General features: G+C 40.8%; 1 protein-coding gene across 4 annotated transcripts in view; it reads right to left on the minus strand.

The window, feature by feature from the left end:
* Positions 1-10,514: 10,514 nt before the first annotated feature.
* hspg2 (heparan sulfate proteoglycan 2) overlaps positions 10,515-23,276 on the minus strand; it is a 198,005-nt gene continuing 185,243 nt past the window's right edge. For 2 of the 4 annotated variants that reach the window (XM_061735372.1, XM_061735374.1), the window contains 7 exons: positions 23,038-23,113; positions 22,076-22,154; positions 20,859-20,906; positions 19,429-19,499; positions 19,250-19,333; positions 17,849-17,952; positions 10,515-13,071 (listed from right to left, as the gene is read on the minus strand). In XM_061735372.1, coding sequence (XP_061591356.1) covers positions 12,899-13,071; positions 17,849-17,952; positions 19,250-19,333; positions 19,429-19,499; positions 20,859-20,906; positions 22,076-22,154; positions 23,038-23,113 — 635 coding nt within the window. In that variant the 3' untranslated portion in view covers positions 10,515-12,898. The remainder of the gene's footprint in view (positions 13,072-17,848; positions 17,953-19,249; positions 19,334-19,428; positions 19,500-20,858; positions 20,907-22,075; positions 22,155-23,037; positions 23,114-23,276) is intronic. The other 2 variants (XM_061735373.1, XM_061735376.1) reach the window with 1 other exon arrangement.

A 23,276-nucleotide genomic window follows, 5' to 3' on the forward strand; every position in this document is an offset into this window, starting at 1 on the left:
CAACACCGGAACCAGACTCGGGGCCAGGCACACCGGCCAGAGGGCCGTTTTCGGGGCTGGGCAGATCCATCCGGGACCGCCTCAGGAACCGAGATGGGCGGCGGGACCGCCTCAGGAACCGAGATGGGCGGCGGGACCGCCTCAGGAACCGGGGCAGACAGGATGCGGGGCGCCGGAACAGGGGCAGACAGGATGCGGGGCGCCGGAACAGGGTCAGACAGGATGCGGGGCGCCGGAACAGGGTCAGACAGGATGCGGGGCGCCGGAACAGGGGCTGACAGGATGCGGGGCGCCGGAACAGGGGCAGACAGGATGCGGGGCGCCGGAACAGGGGCAGACAGGATGCGGGGCGCCGGAACAGGGGCAGACAGGATGCGGGGCGCCGGAACAGGGGCAGACAGGATGCGGGGCGCCGGAACAGGGGCAGACAGGCTGCGGGGCGCCGGAACAGGGGCAGACAGGCTGCGGGGCGCCGGAACAGGGGCAGACAGGCTGCGGGGCGCCGGAACAGGGGCAGACAGGCTGCGGGGCGCCGGAACAGGGGCAGACAGGCTGCGGGGCGCCGGAACAGGGGCAGACAGGCTGCGGGGCGCCGGAACAGGGGCAGACAGGCTGCGGGGCGCCGGAACAGGGGCAGACAGGCTGCGGGGCGCCGGAACAGGGGTAGACAGGATGCGGGGCGCCGGAACAGGGGCAGACAGGATGCGGGGAGCCGGCGTCGGGGGGCAGAGGATCCCCGGAGCTGCCCGAGTGGGGACCCGGGTCCGTGGCGCTGGCTGCGGGGGTACCCGGGTCCGAGGCGCAGGCTGCGGGGGTACCCGGGTCCGAGGCGCAGGCTGCGGGGGTACCCGGGTCCGAGGCGCAGGCTGTGGGGGGTCCGGGACCATCACCGGAGCAGGGGCCGATGCACTCTCTCCTGCTGGGTCCATGCTGGTCGGTCCGTTCTGTCACAAGGCGTGGTGTTGAGGACCCAAACGCAAGGAGAGAGGGAGGCTGGAGGCAGGAGTTCTCAAAAAACAGAAGGATTTATTCCACAAAAAAGCCAAACTAAAATGCTGCAGAGCAGGATCAAAAACAACTCACGTATACGGGGATCGAAAACCAGGAGTACATGGAGGGAACAAACAGTACGGACCGACAGGCAACAAAGGAATGACAAGACCAGATATACACAGGGGATAACGAGACACGGCGAGACACAGGTGCAGACACAATCAGGGCAAAGGGTAAACAGGAGGGACAGAACTAAAACTCAAACTGGGGGGAAGTGTCAAACCCTGACACATATACATACACATACATATCTCTTTTCCCCTTTTTTCAATTACAGCCATGACTCCCAAATATAAATGCAAATAATGATTTTTTGACATAACAAAGGATGTACATTGCTTAAGTTTGAGATCAACACTATTCCACAGCTGGACCCCTTCCAGTAAATAGTTATGATGTGCATGAATTACTTGGAATTAATTGGAATAGGCTATGATTTGAATTTAATTGGATTATATTTAAGGAAGGGTCTCATCAGCGGGTTTGTGGCGGCTGGGCCTTTTACCCACATTTAACCTGATGAACTTATGGTTTCATGCTCATGTTGGCCCAGCACTTGCAGGGGGGACCAGACGGGTCAAGTGCACAATGCAGTGGGTGGCAGGCGAAGGCTTGGGCCTCGGTATACAGTACTGACCGCCAGCTGCCCAACATGTGTTGTCTCACTGGCCACGGTTACATGATGTTCTTTAATTCGGAATGAATTATTCCGAATTAGATAATTCAGAATTAAACTATTTTCCTTCGAGTTTACATGGAAATAGTAATTCTGAATTGAGGTTTACATGGAAAACACATTTGACCGGCTTTATCCAATTTCTCTTAAGATCTGGGGGTTGGGAAGGTTCTGATTGGATAGGGGGGCGGACGTCTTTATGTCTTTACGTCTTTACGTCTACCAGAAGAAAACAAACTTACTTATTAGCAACAACATGGAGGACAACATTATTAGCATCCTTTTTGGATTTGTTTAGATTTTATTTTTGAAGCAGCAGCATGACAACATCATGTCGATGATTTTGTTTCGTGTGCTGAGGAGGAGGGAGATAGAAGACCGTGCTTTGGCACGACCACCAATTACTGCCATTTTGAAACTTTGTTTTGAAAACAAGCCCAGCGACAGACGGGCGAGGGAACGAGCAGCGCGGAAAGACCGGAATTAATTTAAAGCGGAATGAGTGTATACATGATCGCAGAATTATTCTATTCGGATTTAAAATCGGAATAAACCCGCCACTTACTTTGGAATTAAGTTTAATTCTGAATGGCCGTTTTCATTCGGAATTAGGTGTTTAGATGGTAATTTTTAATCATTTTAAATCGGATTTCATTTTAATTCTGAATTAAAGAGAAATTAAACTTCCCATGTAAACGCACTGACTGAGGAGGTGTTTTAGCCATGTGCAACAGAGAGGACTCAAGGATTGAGGCAGACTCAGTAAACAGCTGAGAAATGATGTTTCTCTGCTGGCCTTGGGAGGGTTTGGTCTCCTCCCAGAGGAGCTGGAGCTGAAGAGAACAAGGTCTGGACCGGTTTGCTCAGGCTTCTCCCCCCATGACCTGAACTTATATAGGTTAACCTATATAAGTTATATAGGTTGATGAGAATTCAGCATTGTTATTATTTGAGAAAACAGTTTTCTTTACATTTAGGAATCATTACACAAGAATAGTTTTTTCCACAAAACAAGTGTCTTTGCCCTCTGGAATCATTACGTGTCATTGGTAATAAGAGTTTGTCCATTTTCCATAGCACATCACTACAGCAAATTTGATATGATTCAGGTCTCGGAGCTGTAAGTTGGCAGACTGCTCGGCATTTACACATGCAAAGCCATATGAAGCATTGTGTCTGCAAAATAATAGCCGAGCCACTAAAGAGGCACCCTACCAACTTATTACTCTGTTTACTCATCACAGCAATATAAAAAAAAAAAAACATTCTTAATTCTGCAAAAGTACACCTCAAGATGTCATCCTTTTCATAGACTGAATTCTAATATAAAATGAGGCTATTAAAAAATGTTATCCCTACAATATATTCAAATGTCTGAACTGCAACTCGAATGAACCAATTAACCACCAATTAAAAATGTTGAGATGGTACATTTACTTTAGCTGAAACAAAAGTGTAAGTAAATGTAATAATCACTGTATTTTAAATTACTCTTACATACTGTCCTGATACCATATATGGTTTATGTCCTGGTAGATTGCCCAAGTTTTTTACATCAACACTTGGTATCGTTTTTGTCTCCAACTCACATCTCAAAGACATCAGCAGTTTTGTGGAGAGAAACACTAGACACTGTCATAGCTGCAATGGCAGGAAGTTGTGATGTGGACAGACACTTTAAACCAGCCTGTCCTGCAACCAGCCAGAGAGCAAAGACATATCAAACCAGTCAGAGATAAGAGGACACACACTGGTGGCAGTACTGGAGTTGAGGGGGGATGAGGGGGGATGGCACCCCCCCCCCCCCCCCCCCCCCGAAATAAAAATGGTCAAAATCATCCCCCCTGTAAAACTGCCACCCCCTCTTTCCATCCCTTATGTCATTTCATCAATGAATGTGGTTTTACTGCTATTTCAACATTTAGAGTCATCACCAGAAAAATAACACCAGAAAAATAACTTGTTATTTGGCAATTTTCACCTGTTTCAAGTAAATTTTCACTTGAAATAAGTAGGAAAATCTGCCAGTGGGACAAGATTTATCTTCTCATTTCAAGCAAAAAAGTCTTGTTCCACTGGCAGATTTTTCTACTTATTTCAAGTGAAAATATACTTGAAACAGGTGGAAATTGTTGTTTTTTCCAGTGATGAGTCTTGTTTTAAGTGTAATAAGATTTTTTTACCAAAATGAGACATTTTAACTAGAAATACAACAAATATTCTTATTTTGAGTTTTTGCAGTGATCCATTTTACTTATCCTGTGAAGGACAGAGTCATATTGATAAATTCATAAAACTGTTTTATTATTGTTGTGTTTTGATGTATTTGATGTAAGCCCAGTGGATATTTAAAGCTTACAGAAGGCTGCATTTAACTGCTGCTATGTCATTCCTGCAGTATTTCTGCAGGTGTTTTGGTCAGTGCTATTATTTGTAATATATTATATTATTTGTAATCAGCACAAATTATCTGTCCCCATATGATAAAATCCACCATCCCCCCTGATTTCTTTTTACAAATCGAGTACTGACTGGTGGTAGATGAGCTAATGCAGCACACTCACTCACTTATAACATTCGCTCCAACGATCTGATCATGAGCACATTAAAGTTTGTTACTTGGAATGTGCGTGGAGCTGCTTCCAGGGAGAAGTGACTAAGACTCTTTAACTAAAAACCCTGCAGGCAGAAATTGTCTTATTACAGGAGACCCATCTAACTAAAACAACAGTAGATACACTCATTGCTCACAATTTCCTCATGTGTTCTCAGCACGTTACAACTCCAGACAAAGAGGGGTGGCTATTCTCATAAACAAGAATGTGAATTTTATTGTTTTGACAACATACTCAGTCATACTCAGCATGAGGGATACTAAGGTTGCATAAATGTGTGCTGAGATGCTCTCCTAGTCATCCTAGTCGATTCAAGTCTTATTAAGGACATAGCTGTTGTCTTTTTGTGCTCTTTAGAAACTTTCATGTGATTTTGGCAGAATGTTTAGTAAGATATCATTGTAAAATACAAATACATATCATGTTCTTATCTAATTCCAACTTTTATTATTGTCATTCTTATTTTATTCATGATTAATGTCCTGTAAATTTGTGCCAACCTGCCCCAACACAGTGTTGGCTGATACACACTTAAAATCTTACAAAAAGAACATTTTCTAACGTGTATTGAACTCCTAGTTCTATGTTTGAAATCTAAAAAACTTGATAAGATGTTTCCATCTACTGGTATTGTTTGGCATTGCATTTAGATTGATCTGTTAGAGGTTTATAATGTCGTAACAGGGAGACAATTATACGGTGTGGCACAACCATGGACTGTATAAAACAATGGAAGCATTATGTCATGTGACCCATTATTGTGCTTTCTGAAGAGCAGTTTTGAAAACCATTTTTCTTCATACAGGGGTTAGTCCTGTTGCGCGGGAAGTCAATCAAAGAGCAGAGTTAGCTCTGACCTCGATCAGGGGATCCCTGGCGAAATATCTCCAGACCTATACGGGCTGTCTTTTACAGTAGAATATATTGTTTAACATACTCTCGGCAGTAAAATTGAAAAAGCGTTCAGCAGACGCTGGGTTTGTACAAACGAGTGGTTGCATTGCTAAGGGCAGTAGCATGACGATTACAGATGAGCAAGTGGTAGTGGCTTGCCATTGGCTGAGCCGACTGTAAATAAACCATATAAAAATACATGTATTGCCTTATATACATTTTCCTGGCATGGTACAAAAAAATTCACACCCCTCAGAGTTTCCATGGATGTGAAATCAATCACTTGAGACCAAACCCTTTTGTTTTAACCAGGCTGTAAATATGTTTATTTCTGCTCTAAAGTTGGAGTCAGTCAAGAAACTGCAATGAATCTTAGTTCAGAATGAGCCTCAACCCAGAAGAAAGGTGGTTAGCGCTGAGGGACTAACAAGCACCAGCCACTTTACTTCTGGGTTGAACCTCTGGCAGTTGAGGAACTGCAACAAATCCAAGTTCAAGTTTTGTTTATTTGTCACATATAATTTCAAGTAATTACAGTAGAATCATTGTGTACCTTTGGTCAAATCAGATAAAAAAGTACGAAAAAATAACAACATTAAGAACATTTACAAGTGATAAAGAGATAGAAATAGGTTTGAAATTATAATACAGTGCAATACAGTGGGATTCCAGTTTCCAGTTGTTCATGTACAGTGTACACAACGTTTCTTCAGAACAGTCGAGGGTCTGCTATGGTGTTCCGCAGGGTTCAGTGCTAGCGCCAATCTTGTTCAGTTTATACATGCAGCCCTTGGGAAGTATAATCCAGAATCACGGCATACACTTTCATTGCTATGCTGATGATACGCAGCTCTATTTGTCTATGAAGCCGGATAAAACAGAACTGTTAGTTAAACTTCAGGCATGTCTTAGGGACATCAAGGACTGGATGTCCGGAATGTTTTGCTTCTAAATTCCGATAAAACAGAGGTTATTATTTTTGGTCCAAAGCATCTTAGGAAGGGATTAGATGGTGTTGCGATGGCTTCCGGTGCAACTGTGAGAAACCTTGGTGTTGTCTTCGATCAGGATTTGGCAATTAAACCGCATATTAATCAGGTTTGTAAAGAGTTTTTCCATCTCTCATAATATTGGGAAGATTAGGAACATCCTCTTGCAGAGTGTCAAGAGAAGAGAGAATCCATCAGACCAGGTGGGTCTGATTGATATCTCCTTTCTGATCATTTTAGTGGTAAAGAAGCTCATAAAGTCTGCAGGAATGCATGGCCCAACAGAGTTGTGACTCTTTGTCAGCCTGGCTACAGTGCTGAACAGAAAACGTGGGTTACTTTTGTTATCCTCTATCATCGATGAATAATAAGCTGTTCTGGCTTTGTGAATTACTTTCTTATATACTATTAAAATATCTTTCCATTCACAATAGGAGTCTACAGACTTACAAGAGTACCACTCCCTTTCCACTTTACGAACGTTTTGTTTCAACATGCGGATATCTGAATTATACCAGGGAGTTAAGCTCCTATGGTTGGAAACCCTCCTTCTCAAAGGAGCAACTTCATCTAAAGCTGAGTGCAGCAAATCAGCAGTGTTACTAGCAAGGAAATCAACATCTGCAGAGGTAGAACCCAGATCACTGGCCTCGACTGCTTCAGTATGTTCCACTGCGGTAAGATGAGCAATGGCCTCACTAAATTTAGCATTAGCTTCATCAGACAAGCATCTACTAAAATAGTACCTCCTATTTTGCGCTTGAACGTCGACAATGTTTGATTCAACCGTTATTAAATAGTGGTCGGATAGCTGGGAGTTTACAGGCGACACCAACAGATCATCAGCTTCAACACCGTAGGTGAGAACGAGGTCGAGGGTATGATTAAGACTTTTGTGAGATACCCATCGATTCTAGAAGAGAATTGAAAGCTAATTTAAGATTATCGCTTTCAACATCCATATGAATATTAAAGTCACTAACTATGATTAATTTATCTGTACTGATCAATAAACCAGATAGGATATCTGAAAATTCAGACAGAAACTCTAGATAAGCACCAGCAGGGGGCCGGTACACTACCAATAACAAAACTGGCTTCTCTGATTTCCAGCTCAGGAGTTTCAGAGTGAGGCTTTCAAATATATTATAATCGCATTTAGGTTTAGATTCTGTTTGAAGACTGGAGTTATAAATTGCTGCGACTCCTCCGCCTCGGCCCGTGCTTCAAAGAATATGGTGATTTAAGTAGCCAGGCGGAGTCGATTCATTTTAATTAACATACTGTTCCTCCTGTAGCCACGTTTCTGTTAAACAGAAAATATCACTTCTGATCTTGGTAATTAGATTGTTTACTTATAGAGACTTGGAGCCCATTTTTAGGTTTCTAATTGATACCAAATCTACATTGGTTTTAATTTTTACAAGGTTATTTTGATTAACGCCTTTATCACATCGCACCTGGTAAACTTTTGGAGGGCGGGAAACTGCAACCACTTCTATTTCACTAGGCACCTGGTTAGAGTCACCAATTACATAATGCAATCCTACAGTTTTATTGGCAGGCGTTGGTCCTGGAGAAGCAGCAGAGAAGTGTGTAAGACTGCAGCTCTGCATCCTGGCCTGGACACTGCATTGTCAGGGGGAGTGTCTAATAATATCAACCAGATTTCTAGAAATAAGAGCTGCACCATCCCGGCTGGGATGAATGCTGTCTCTTCTAATCAGACCGGGCTTTCCCCAAAACATTTTCAAATTGTCAATAAAGTCCACGTCGTTTTCTGAACACCACCGAGACAACCAGCGAAAAACCGACATGGTTTTAGTCAGTTACACATCGACACAATATCAATGATGATGGTCTTGGAACTGCTTAGAAAAATCCCCAAATAAAAAAAAAAGACTGGAAAAACCTTGGAGATGGCGTGAACGCGAACTAGTCTACTGAGCGAGCTTGAGGTGAGTTGTTGTGAAATTCGCAAATGGAAGTTGCAATTATCCTGAAACAAATGATTTAGAAATACATTTTGCACGTTCTGTTGTGTTAATGTTGTTCATATGTATTATGTTCCCCAACCAGCTCGCTCTCTTGATTGGCTACATTCTGTTCCACTTCACATCGTGGTCGCCTGTCCCCACTACATGAAGATTTTTGTGTAAAATATTGAACAAGTTTAATAGTTCCAATTATTGGCCCCGACCCGTTTCTGAGCCGATTAATATAAATTAATTCTGAACATACCTCAGACCACATGATAATCTGACAGGATGATTCTATAAGACATAAAATAATCAAGAGTTGGTCGGGGAGGGGAAAATTGGGACAAAAACAGCCTGATAATCTTTATTTCTGTACCTCACTTAACTGTTAAGGTTCATAAAAATATAGAAAAAATTGAAAAAGAATGAACAAGTATGGCCTGTATGGATGGTTTTCCAGGGAAGATCCTCTTCTCTCTAAAATTAACATGACAGACCTGCTTATATTTGCAAAGTTTCACCACAAGACAATGTTGACGTTTGGGAAGATGAAAACCTACCTGCTGGTTCCCAGTACAAATCGCTCTGGTGATACAGTCCAGTCAGTACACTGCAAAACTCAAAATCTTAACAAGAATATTTGTCTTATTTCTAGTTAAAATGTCTCATTTTAGTAAAAAAAATCTCATTACACTTAAAACAAGAGTCATCACTGGGAAAAAACAACAATTTTCACCTGTTTCAAGTAGATTTTCACTTAAAATAAGCAGAAAGATTTTTTTGCTTGTAATGAGAAGATAAATCTTGTCCCACTGGGAGATTTTTCTCCTTTTTCAAGTGAAAATTTACTTGAAACAGGTGGACATTTTCAAATAAGTTATTTTTCTGGTGATGACTCTTGTTTTAAGTGTAATAGGATTTTTTGACTAAAAATTAGACATTTTAACTAGAAATAAGACAAATATTCCTTGTAAGATTTTGAGTTTTTGCAGTGTAGTGAACGGACTTCTGCACACAGACAACCTGGAGTCTGTCCTGGAGTCTAACCTGGAGTTTTTTTTTAGTTTAGTTTAGTTTATTTCGGTGATGACATCACAAAAAAAAACAATAAAAATAAGACAAACATCAAAATAGCTTTTACAAAATTAAAAATAAAATAAAATAAAAATGACAACAAGGAAACAAATACACTGTTCAAAGAAAACATTACAAAAAAGTTTCCAATATAATAACATCTAGACCGAAAAAGGTGTAGGCTGAAGCAAAGCTTATTCATTGCCTACCCTCAAAAGGATTATTTAGTAATGAAATAAAAGCAAGAAGTAAGAGATAAGACTGCCAGTAAAACAAATTGCCTCCATGGGGATAACAAAGATTCCTCAAGAAATAAGAATGAAAAAAAAAAGGTTGCACTCTACATGTTTCCTTTATCCTTGTATGATCAAATCAAATCATCAATTAAATGAATACCCAAATCAACATAGTAAGCATCACCACGCATTACTTTGGTAAAGAGAAATCATCCTCCTTTTCAATGGTTTTTTTTATAAGGTTAAGGTTAAGATTTCAAATCCCTCTCCAACTTATTCCATCCATCCACCGCTGCCACTGTAGCGTCTCAGTTTGGTGTTGGTTCTGATATCTGCTCTCCCCTCTGAGGTTGGAATGGCTTTGTCTTAAATTAAACAGGTTTTGTTTACAGTCTGGCAGCATGTTATTGTTGATTTTGAACATAATCTGTGCAGTTTTGAAGTCCACCTGAGTCTAACCTGGAATCTTAATACAATGTATGTAAAACCACAGAATGGAAAGAGGGTGAATTTAATTGAACACAACTGCAAATAAAATAGTATCTTATATTTCATGGTAACACAATGATCCAAATGTGATGAAAACTGGGAAAAAAAACTCATAACCAGGGGGCGACTGTGCATGTAAACATTTATTTATCCATGTCCCAGACAACTGAAATAAGTACTGTATATAAGATGAAAGGAGCTGTATTTTACAATAAATTTGGGAACACCGGATCTTACTAAACGAGCAGCACGACCCGCGTCTCTTCAGTGAGCAGATTCAAGGGATCCTAGAGTTATTTGTGTACAGTGATGTGAAACAGGGTCAAAATTGTGTTCCTTACTACAAGAAAAATTGAACAAAAAAACAGAAATATGGCGGGAATAGCACATGAATTTTGTTTTTATTCAGGAAACAGCAAGGGCGAGGAAAGTTTTTCTTCCCGACATTGGAAATGGAACAGTTATCTCAACCCGACATGGACAGTTTTCATCCAGTACACTTTCATTCATTTCTCAAGTTACTGATTTAGGTATTTGTCGGTCTTTCACAGGTGAAATGATAAAAAAATGTTTTGTCTTTTAAAAGAGGAAACATAAGCATTTTCATCAGTACAAAAAAAAAAGAAGGAAGCTTTCAAAGTTGCAATGGTGTCACAAAGACCTAAAGAATCTTTGCAGTTGTCGGCACTGTTTGTGTGACAATCCGGTTTAAGAGCAGATACACAAAAGGCACCCGACAAGGGGCACACACACCAGCATCTCCTGCCTCATCTCCACAAATCTGGACAACAGCATTCTCTTTCCTTCGTCCACGTGTTCATGTTGACACCGTTCTCTGCATCAATGAATTGGAAAATACTTTTTTTTTTTTTTTTTTTTGGAAATCAAGAGAATAGTGAGAAAAGTTTTCATTCATTTGACCGGACAACTCCTCCAGTCAACTGGTGTTTTATTAATCGCCATTTCACGGAAGCTTGTTTGGCTGCTTTTTGTGAAGAATGTGTCGCGCGGGAAAAAAACGGGATGTGGGTCAATACACAATAACCACAGAAAGGAAAACAGCAAGCTTCTGTAATTGCTCTAAAAAAAAGGTATAGAACTGAGTCTTGAAACACAAGTTGTGGAAGACAAGGGCAAAAGGAAAACACAGGAAATAAATAAAAGTGAAGAGACTTGAAGTGAAAAGGTTTTAGGATATTAATATACATAGTTGAAGCTAACAAAGAAAGTAAGAAAAAAAGGCTTGTGAAGCCCAAAGTAATGGTGGTTTTGCCGTGTGTTTGACTAAAAGCGAGTGAGCATGCTGCATTAGTTTCACTACTGAGTGCAGCTTCTGCAGGAAGCTTGTGCTGCATCCGCAACCCGACAGGAATCAACTCTCCCTCTGCAGAGAAAACAACCCACAGAACTGAACAACCTTCAGAGTTTCATAGCTTACTGAGGTGTCTACTGTATAAAGCTACCAAAACCTGAAATTTAAGTGGAGACGTGAGGCAGTTCTGGGTCGACCCTCCTGAGGATTTGGTTAATTAATGACACACACAGAGAGAGACACTACTTTTTTACGTGTGATTGAATGCAGAGCGACCGGTGAGAAAAAAAAACCAGACGGGGCTGAAACTGACACGATAAAAACAATTTGACTTCTTATAGCTACACTCATTCTCAATAGATAAAAGATATCTACCTGACTGGCAGATAGTTTTGACACATAAAATATCTTCAACAACCACACATTAAAAGGAAAAAAAATATATAATCACACCCTTTTCTTGATCTTCACTCCTTTTTTGAGATCTACTCAATCAAATAAGGCTGTGGAGGCAACAAACCAAGAGGTTTCATCATCAAATCAACATCAAATTCCCATGCATTAACAAAAAGACTACTGTAGATAGTTTTTCTTCTTCATCTGCCGTATGTACTGTATGTATCCCAATTAAAAACAAAAAGACCTCTACGTGAGATAGACAGGCAAATGGTATGACTACATGCTGTATCATCATGTCTGACATTAGCACCAAGGTTTTTTCTCTTCATTAAAAAAAGACACAACATTTATTTCATGTTCTTGTATTATAAATTTTGTATTATAAATAATGACACAACATTTATGTGAATTACTTGCGAAGCAGAAATGCGGTGTGAGTTAACGCGGCAGTACTTTTGTAACAATTTGTGGTTAGTTCATTTGTGTTGGACAGCCTGAGTGGTGAACTGAAGCTGATTGAGTGCACTCGTCTCCCATTGGTTTGCTAGTGACTTGAAGCATGCTCGCAAAATAAAAACAAAAAAAAAAAGATTCCTCTACAGAAGTGAAGAAAGAAGGCCCAAACGTCTTCAAGTATTAATAAAGTTAGGCCTGCAAAAAGCCTTAGACACACACACAGTATTAGAACCCAGAACAGAATCAACTCTAGGAAAGGTGAAGAGCAGTTGTATGGTTAGTTTGCATGTTTTCCCCTCACAAATATAATATATATTCATATGTTTATAAATAAAAATTCAGTGCTGTAAAAACCTCTCCAACTCCAAAGAATCTGACCCATCGTAGAAGGCCTAATATGCTTTACTCTTAATCTGTTCTCGGCTAAAACTACTACTGGAAGTATGAAAACTGTACTGGTTGTCCTTTGTTTAAAGTCCTTCATTCAGAACACATCAGTAAAGAGAAGAAGACTTCTTAATTTTTCCTTTCTTTTTGGTTTAACTGCACACAGAGGAAAGCATTATTTTGAGTCATGTTTTTTGTTTTTTGGTAGCAGCAAAGCACCAAGTTTGTGTCAGGCTCTACTTGTGTAAGTCTCTCCGAGTGAGTCTGCTGTGTGTGTGTGACGTCACTCCATAGTCTCTCTGAATGTGTGTGTGTGTGTGCGTGTGTGCTGGTGTGTGTCTATGAAGAGCAGGGTTGGACATTGATGCCCTGGGCCGCGTGGGCCTGCAGGTCGATGGCCTGGGCCGCCTGTTGTCCCGGCCGAGCGTTCAGCAGCGTCAGGTTCCTCACGCAGCCCATCATTCCCGACGAAAACTTCCCTCCCGTCATGGCCGCCATGTCGGGTGCTCCGCCTGTCACACGACAAGATATATACGCATATTAACCAGGGCTGGGGATCCATTCAAATTCCAATTCTTAAGATTCAGAGTCAATTATCAAGATTTGATTTGATTCCGATATTGATTTGGGTTAGTGTTATTAAAACTGTTTTTTGAGCTGTTGCATGAATTATATGACTGTTGTTATACAACATATTAATACTAGTATTATATTGAGATTCAACAGCAAGTATTGGCAGCTAATGATGCTGTAAGGACCAATCACATCCCAGAATGCTGATAGAACTGCTTTCAGAAACATCATGTGGAGGAGAATTACCAAACAGATCCAGGGAGGAAACAGAGACGGATGTAATCGGTTTTAATTTTTCCCATTTATGAGAATTTGGCTTTTAGCATTTTATGCAAATGTAACCCCAAGACAGTATATAAAGTAATGAAATATAGACAATTTATGCAATTATAACTGAAAACTTTAATGTTTTCATACCTTTAAACGTATTTAAAGGCAAAAACATGGCACCAGTTATTCTTGTGTCCAACAAAACAGAACTTTTTTCAGCATAACCAAAAAATACCAAAAGTTGTAATGTAATGATGAAAAAAAAAATCGATCTTTAGACATACAAATCGATTATTAGGAATTAATATGAGAATCGATTTAGAATCAGAAAATCGATCTTTTCAACACAGGCCTAATATTAACCCACCAGGGATCACCAGTAATAATGCACATATATATGCCTTGGGTTTTTACCGGCATGGTATCAACCATTAATATGTGTACAGACAAGGTAAAAAAAAAACCCACCAGGGATCAGATTTCTCTCACTGTTCGCTGAGGCCTACAAGATGTGTTTTGGGGTGAGATTAATTCTCCTCGGTAAGAAAAAATGAGTGCCATCCTATTTAAGGAAGTGTGACATAGACATTTTTCTTCAGATGCCTCCTAAATATCTGACATAAAAAGCAATCTGTTGGTGTAAAGCTGTAATCACACACACTCGCCCGGTTCCAGAGTGAGCACATGTGAAAACAGTTGGTGTATGAAGTGAGCAGGAGGAGCCAAGACGGCTCCAAAATATTACCTCCAGTGTTGGGATGCCGGATAAAATGTAAATAAAAACAGAACGCAATGATTTGCAAACCTCATAAACCCATATTTTTTTCCTAACAGAACATTAACATATCAGATGTTAAAACTGAGACCAGGGTCCTGCATGTTTGAGATGTTTCCCTGCCTCTTAAGGGGAAAGAAAAATCCAAACCTACATGGCCCTGTGTGAAAAAGTGATTGCCCCCCCCCTGTTAAAATATAAATTAACTGTAGTTTATCACATCTTTGTAAAGCTGAGTTCAATTTCTCCAGCCACACCCAGGTCTGATTACTGCCACACCTGTTCTCAATCAAGAAATCACTTAAATAGGACCTGTCTGACAAAGTGAAGTCGACCAAAAGATCCTCAAAATCTAGACATCATGCTGCCATCCAAAGAAATTCAGGAACAAATAAGAAACACAGTAATTGAGATCTATCAGTCTGGAAAAGGTTCCAAAGCCATTTGTAAAGCTTTGGGACTCCAACGAACCACAGTGAGAGCCATTATCCACAAATGGAGAAAACATGGAACAGTGGTGAACCTTCCCAGGAGGTCGGCGACCAAAATGACCCCAAGAGCAGAGACGACTCATCCAAGAGTCACAAAAGACCCAGAACAACATCCAGAGACCTGCAGGCCTCACCTGCCTCAATTAAGGTCATTGTTCATGACTCTACCATAAGAAGGAGACGGGCAAAAATGGCTGCATGGCAGAGTTCCAAGACCAAAACCACTGCTGAGCAGAAAGAACATAAAGGCATGTCTCAGTTTTGCCAGAAAACATCTTGATTATCCCCAAGACTTTTGGGGGAATACTCTTTGGACTGACGAGACAAAAGTTTAACTTTTTGGAAGGTTTATGTCCCATTACATCTGGCGTAAAAGTTTCAACAGTAAAACATGGTGGTGGTAGTGTGATGGTCTGGGGCTGTTCTGCTGCTTCAGGACCTGGAAGACTTGCTGTCGTAGATGGAACCATGAATTCTGCCGTCTACCAAAAAATCCTGAAGGAGAATGTCTGGCCATCTGTTCTGACCTCAAGCTGAAGCCACTTGGGTTCTGCAGCAGGACAATGGTCCAAAACACACCAGCAAGTCCACCTCTGAATGGCTTCAGAAAAACTAAATGAAGACTTTGGAGTGGCCTAGTCAAAGTCCCGACCTGAATCCCATGGAGATGCTGTGGCATTACCTTAAAAAAGGCGGTTCCTGCTCAAAAACCCTCCAATGTGGCTGAATTACAACAATTCTGCAAAGATGAGTGGGTCAAAATTCCTCCACAGCTGGAAAAGACTCATTGCCAGTTATGGAAAACGCTTGATTGCAGTTGTTGCTGCTGAGGGCCCAACCAGTTATTAGGTTTAGGGGGCAATCACTTTTCCACACAGGACCATAAAGGTTTGGATTTTTCTTTCCCCTTAATAATAAAAACCTTCATTTAAAAACTGCATTTTGTGTTTACTTGTGTTATCTTTGTCTAATATTTAGATTTGATGATCTGAAACATTTAAGTGCGACAAACATGCAAAAAAATAAGAAATCAGGAAGGGGGCGAACACTTTTTCACACCACTGTAACTGTATGTGTTTCTCACCAGTGTTTTTCTCACGTATGTTATATAACCCAGTGAGTTTGTTTGTTTAGAGTGAGGTAAGATGTGCCAGGGGGCAAGGTGGTACATCCACATATCTTGGCAAGCATGAACTTGTGTAGTATTTTCTGTTACTCGTCAATCAATAAGCTTGGCAAAGGAGACGCACATAGAAGAGGTGACAAGCACCAATTCAGGGTAAAAGCTGTTTTTGGCACATGCAAGTGAAATTTTAGGAATGCAAATGTAATGACAGCGTGCACATAGTGGGGACAATCGGGTCCGTCAAGTGGACACAATGTAAAGGTATGTGCAGTGAACACCACGTCAAGGTCCGTGCGCTGGATACAATGCAGAGGTCTGTGAATCGGACGGAATGCTGCAGTCCGCGAAATGGACACAAAAGTCCATAAGGCGGATGCAATGCAGAGATCTATGAGTGGACGCAAAAGTCCGTAAAGCAGAGGTCCGTGAAGTAGACGCAAATGTCCATAAAGCGGACGCAACCCAGAGACCGCAAAGAGAACGCAGTGAAGAGGTCTAAGTATGTCACACCATATGTGCAACAGCAATAGCTCAAAACAACCTTTCTTGTTGAATGTACTACCATTGCTTCAATTTTGAAGTAGGTTTGAGCACTTTTGTTATCAATGGCGACTTCAAATCCCCTTGATCTAACGTTTAGGTCAACATGAACAGATCAGAGCAGCGTTTTTAACCAGGACTCGCTGAGGTCTATCCCCCTGAGACCCCAATCACACACAGCATTCCCTATACGACAACGACAACTTTTTTGGTCCGCTGGGCCCTCGGATCCCCCAGGGACCCGTTTGGGACCCGTTTGGGACCCCAGAACCTAATGCTGTTCCATTCAGACCCCCTCAGACTGATTCTGGGTCCACTGAGGACAATTGGTATTTTGATCTCATTTAAGGTCCTGCCGTTGGACACCAAGCCCCCCAAGACCCCCAAACGGAGTGCCATGAGCGCCCCCGTGTGGATTTTCACGTAGAGCCAACCTCCTGTCCCCTCCAGTCAGAACCAAGCACCGGACCTGGGGGGACAGAGCTTCTCCATCGCTGCTCCTCCCTCTGGAACTCCCTCCCCAAACACATCCGTGACTGTACAAACCTCCCAATATTCAAATCCCATCTCAAAACTCACCTTTACATGTACAAGATGAAATTAAGGAATGTCTTGATATAGAACTACCTTTAGAGCCATCCTATTTTATATTAGAAATATTACCAGAAGATCTAGATGATAATCAAAGATTGTTATTGAGAGTCCTTCTTGTTTCTGCTAAGAAGATGATCACGGTCTCCTGGCTGAAACCCCAGCCCCCCACAGTAACCCAATGGAGGGAGAAGGTTAAGAAGGTTTTTTACATGGAAAACATAACAGCAAGGCTACATTTAAAGATGGATGTCTTCTCGATTAAATGGTCGCCAATTATTTCATATTTCCTCAACTGATGTGATCTGCTATATGTGAGAAGTGACTTTCTTTTGTTGTGGTATTCTTCATTTTTTTTTTTTTGTGGTTTTCTCTCCTAATTGTGCACTGTGGTACATGTGTACTCATACCCCTCTGCCTATGGACTACTCATCCTCATAGGGATTATGTGACACACGGACAATGAACAGATGCAGAAACCCACGGACTACTTCATGCTGGCACCCTTGCTGTATCTTTGGCTATCTGACTGCACTATATGTCTGAACTTGTTAAAAGAAATAAAAAGAAGTTAAAAAACAACAACTCACCTTTACAGAACTGCTTTTAATGTGTGATTAATGTCCCGTGTCATGTTGTGTCCTCATGTATTGTCCTGTGTCATCGAATTCTCCTATGTGTATTGCTTTTATGATTTTTACTAATGTAAAGCGTCTTTGAGTGCCTAGAAAAGCGCTATACAAATAAAATGTATTATTATTATTATTATTATTATTAGAGCACAAGTGTGCAGAGGCAGAACCTTTGAACAGATGCTGGATGCTCTAATGCGATGAGTCCATTGAGATGACCTTTGGAAGACCTTGAAATGATAGCTGGAGCTGCTATTCAAAATGAGTTTACAAAGTGGAACTCTGCCTTACCAAGGTATAAACTGCCTTTGGTGTTGACCATGAGGCTTTTGCCTTTAGACTGTCCATGCTGAGCGTTTCCTCCATCAATCTGGATATATCCAGTTTTTCCAGTTCTGGAACACAAATGGATAAAAGTCAACATTTGGAAAATTGATGACATGCAATTTTGACAAAAGACAGTTTTATCTGACAAAGCTCAAATACCACTGTTCAGTTTAGTTCATACAATTCACAGTTTCAGTTAAAAAGATGATGTGTTCCTTGAATGATATATTAAAAAGGCGCAGTACTCCCTCCTACTGGCTAATATTGGGATTGCAGCTAAGTGAAAACACTTAGCTGCTCAATGTACTCAATGTTGAAAACTTTATCCAGGAAGTAGAGACAGTAACAACAAGAGCACAGGTCAGGTTCCAGAGATTATCAGTGACTACAGCATACAGCTTGTTTTCAGTTGCATCGTCTGTATGTATTCATACATTTATCTGTATTTTACCATCATATGTTTATGCTTAAGTGGCAACTTTATATTATAAGCTTATTATTTACTGGTATTTCTGTATAACATCATGTGTTTGTTAACCATGTTCATTTTCTGGCTGCACAGCTCATAAATGTGATGTGAAGTGATTTCTTTTTTGCATCTGAAGAAAGACCATATTCAAAATTATGTTATTAATTATGTTATATTTTTCTTTGTAGTTTCACACTTTGCTTCAGCGATAAACCTGGAAAGAGAACACCCAGAGTCTTGTTTGGAGTCGAGTGTTTAGCTGCCTGTCAATACATGCAAGAGACGCATTGAGGACAGAACAACCACAGATGTACAGGACCGTCTCAGAAAATTAGAATATTGTGATTTTCTGTAATGCAATTAGAAAAACAAAAATGTCATACATTCTGGATTCATTACAAATCAACTGAAATATTGCAAGCCTTTTATTATTTTAATATTGTTGATCATGGCTTCCAGCTTAAGAAAACTCAAATATCCTATCTCAAAAAATTAGAATATTCTGGGAATCTTAATCTTAAACTGTAAGCCATAATCAGCAATATTAAAATAATAAAAGGCTTGCAATATTTCAGTTGATTTGTAATGAATCCAGAATGTATGACATTTTTGTTTTTTTAATTGCATTACAGAAAATAAAGAACTTTATCACAATATTCTAATTTTCTGAGACAGTCCTGTATACAATACAGTAACATGTTTCCAATCCATGTAGAGGAGGAGCAGCGAGATCACTACAAGTGGTAATTACATCTCTGCTGTACCTGGGTTGACCGGGTGGGATTAAATTGAAAGTATTGCAGGGCTGAGGTACAGTAGTTGTTTGTGCAAGAGCAGCTCCTGAAACCGCTGATGATATGTGTAAATCAAAGGACTGCAGTGTAGAGCGATCGTACCTGACTGCTGTGATCTTATGCCATCTCCCATCATTGACAGACTTGTGGGAAAAGATTTTGGACTCCCCGCTGCCCAACTGGTAACTGGATATTGCACACATAATAAACATTACCACACTAGAAACATGAACTTAAAATCACTTTGAGGAGAGAATATACGGATTCCGAGGCTGAATCACCTGAAAACCAGGTGTCCGTTTTCAAGGCCAAGGCTGATGAAATCCTTGCCCTTGCCATGTTCCCCGGGTTCCTAAAAAGAAATGTGTCAAGTCAGTAAAACAAGAAAAGGTTGTGTGACAAAGTCCTATCCAGCTCTGGCCACTGAGCAGCTGGCCTGTCGTACCTTTCCTTCCTTTAGTGAGTGAACATGAAGCAGTGCAGGTGGATCATTCCCAACACCAGAGATGGGCGGTATGGACTAAAGAATGTATCACGATAATTTCTAGCATTTATCCCGATAACGATAAAAGTGACGATAAAAAAAATACCTATTCAACTCCATCTTTTTAACTATAAATCTATATCGCTCTCAGTCCCGCCTTCCGCCATGTTTGTTACACAAACTATCTTTCTTTCTTTCTTTCTTTCTTTCTTTCTTTCTTTCTTTCTTTCTTTCTTTCTTTCTTTCTTTCTTTCTTTCTTTCTTTCTTTCTTTCTTTCTTTCTTTCTTTCTTTCTTTCTTTCTTTCTTTCTTTCTTTCTTTCTTTCAGGCTCATATCTTTTTTCTTTCTTTTTTTGTTTCTTTCTGGCTCATTTCTTTATTTATTTCTTTCTTTCTTTCCTTCTTTCTCTTTCCTCCTTCCTTCCTTCCTCCATCTTCCTTCCTTCCTTCCTTCCTTCTTTCCTCCTGCTCTCTCCCTCCTTCTTCCCTTCCTCTTTTCTCCCTTCCTTCCTTCTTTCCTTGTTTCCTTCCTTCCTCCCTTCCTTCCTTCCTTCCATCCTTCTCCCTTCCTTCCTTCCTTCCTTCTTTCCTTCCTTCCTTCCTTCTTCCTTCTTTCCTCCCTTCCTTCTTTTCTCCCTTCCTTCCTTCCTCCCTTCCTTCCTTCCTCCCTTCCTTCCTCCCTCCCTTCCTTCCTTCCTTCCTTCCTTCCTTCCTTCCTTCCTTCCTTCCTTCCTTCCTTCTTTCCTCCCTTCCTTCTTTTCTCCCTTCCTTCCTTCCTTCCTTCCTTCCTTCCTTCCTTCCTTCCTTCCTTCCTTCCTTCCTTCCTTCCTTCCTTCCTTCCTTCCTTCCTTCCTTCCTTCACGTACATTGTGTGTGGATTTAACACAGAACCATAAATCAGCTTTACACAAAAACGTCATCAACAGGAATTTATCGTTTTTACCGCGAGATGACAAATTCTTACCGTGGGGAATTTTTTTGACGGTACTGTATATCGTGAACGGTAAAATATCGTCCATTCCTACCCAACACTATCAAACATAACACTACATGTTCCATTGGTGACAAAACAGGCCATCGTGCACATTGGAGAATCCAAACAAAAACTTATGATACACTATACATCACACATTTCTCTCAGTGTATTTAAACAATCTCTGAGTTACATTTCCTTTTTCCAGGAGAAAGGCAAAACAACTAAGGAGTGTCTTGTGTTTGAGTGGATACCTTTTTACTAGCATGCACCTTTCGCAATTTGCGTGCGCCATTGGTTTCCTGAAGAAAATGGAGGGTGATTTAGAGAAGCACATGCATGTATTTAGTGGTGTCAGGCAGAGCTATCGCTCGCAGCCAGCATGCTCAAACAATGTGACAGCTTCAGCAAGTCTACAACAGATTCAACCGAGACGATGATGAATGCAAGACAAGTGCAGGAGTGTGTCAGCAACGCATTACTGATGATACACGGGTTAACTGATATAGAGGGAATGCATTGACGTCACCGATGCAACTTCACAGCGGATTACGCCCACTGAGTGGCAGAAAGACTGAGTGGCTGAGTTTGAGCAACTGGAAAACATCTAAAATGGGAAAGAGCTGTTTTGCAATCGACTGTACTCATAGATTTAGAGTTATCATTTTACAGACTGCCGAAAAATAAGCTTAAGAGAGACAAATGGATCGCTGCAATTCGCAGAAACAACTGGATTCCAGGCACCGAAACGTGGATTTGCGGTTCCCATTTTGTATCAGGTAATGTTGGATTTTTGGGTAGCTAACGTTTAACGGTCAAATCATAAAGTTTGGTGTCCTCATCACTTTAATTTCTACAACAAATCCTGCCTTGAAGTCGGACCAAGCGTCAAGACTTTTGGATGCCTTCAAGCTTTGCTTCGTGTATTTCCCCGGTGTAGAAATTAAGTACATATAAATATCAGGAAATTGGATTCGTGTCCAAATATTAATGTCCATGGACCACTGGTTCTTGGTAACTGTACCAAATATTAATGTCCATGAACCACTGGTTCTTGGTAACTGTACCAAATATTAATGTCCATGGACCACTGGTTCTTGGTAACTGTACCAAATATTAATGTCCATGGACCACTGGTTCTTGGGGTAACTGTACGGGTCACTGTCAAGTCCAACTGCCTTTAATTTAAGCCCATAATCAGCTGTTATCCCGTCTTCTCCACTAGTTGCAGCTGTTTTTACTGATGTTTTTGCCACTCAGTGTGAGTAAGGGGGCTGGTCCAGTGGGGAAGTGACATCAATGCAGACTCTCTATTAAATGTTATGAAAACGTCATTGAGCAAGACATTTTGACAGATGATGTGACTGGGATTAACAATGTTTGGGGGGTGTGGGGTGACAAAGTTAGGGTGAAGATTATAAAAGGAGGAGGGGGAGAGTGTGGGTTTGGGGGAACAGGAGTCAGGACCTACCACTCCCTGCCACAGGATCAGCCCCTCGTTGGAGTGGGTGTTGATTTCCAGTTCAATCGTCTCCGGCGAGTCATGCGCACTAGAGGGGATTAAATGATATAATAAATAATGACCCCGTGACCCTGCACAGGAATAAACGGGTATAGAAAATGGATGGAATAAATAACGAATCACCACAACGCCATAACAACGTATCAGTCATGAGCAGTACTCGAGTTGTAAAAAAATATCAGGGGGGATGGTGGATTTTATCATATGGGGACAGATCATTTGTGCTGATTACAAATAATATAATATATTACAAATAATAGCAGTGACCAAAACAGCTGCAGAAATACTGCAGGAATGACATAGCAGCAGTTAAATGCAGCCTTCTGTAAGCTTTAAATATCCACTGGGCTTACATCAAGTACATCAAAACACAACAATTAAAAACAGTTTTCTGAACTTATCAATATGACTCTGTCCTTCACAGGATAAGTAAAATGGATCACTGCAAAAACTCAAAATCTTAACAAGAATATTTGTCTTATTTCTAGTTAAAATGTCTCATTTTAGTAAAAAAAAAATCTCATTACACTTAAAACAAGACTCTTCATTGGAAAAAACAACAATGTTCACCTGTTTAATGTAGATTTTCACTTAAAATAAGTAGAAAAATCTGCCAGTGGAACAAGATTTTTTTGCTTGTAATGAGAAGATAAATCTTGTCCCACTGGCAGATTTTCCTATTTATTTCAAGTGAAAATTTACTTGAAACAGGTGAAAATTGTCAAATAAGTTATTTTTCTGGTGTTATTTTTCTGGTGATGACTCTAAATGTTGAAATAGCAGTAAAACCACATTCATTGATGAAATGGCATAAGGGATGGAAAGGGGGGATGGCATCCCCACTCATCCCCCCTCAACTCCAGTACTGGTCATGAGAGCAAAAGTGTGTAAAAGCCATCAGGAAGACTCACCTTCTCGGGAAAACGGATCTAGGAAGGGCGATATATCCATCGCTGCGGAACTGAGCGGCATACTGATAAGGCGAATCTACCAAAATAAACAGTAAAGTAAAAGTGAGTTGAAGTTGAAGTGTATTTTCATTCTCACGGTTGTAGCGCCCTCCAGTGGTGAAAGCATGGAAGAACCCCTGGTTAGATGCAACATGAACGGACGGGTTTGGTCCCTGAAATTACAAAGCTATCGATTTGTT

The sequence above is a fragment of the Cololabis saira genome, chromosome 12 (assembly GCF_033807715.1).
Source record: "Cololabis saira isolate AMF1-May2022 chromosome 12, fColSai1.1, whole genome shotgun sequence".
NCBI classification, from domain to species: domain Eukaryota; kingdom Metazoa; phylum Chordata; class Actinopteri; order Beloniformes; family Belonidae; genus Cololabis; species Cololabis saira.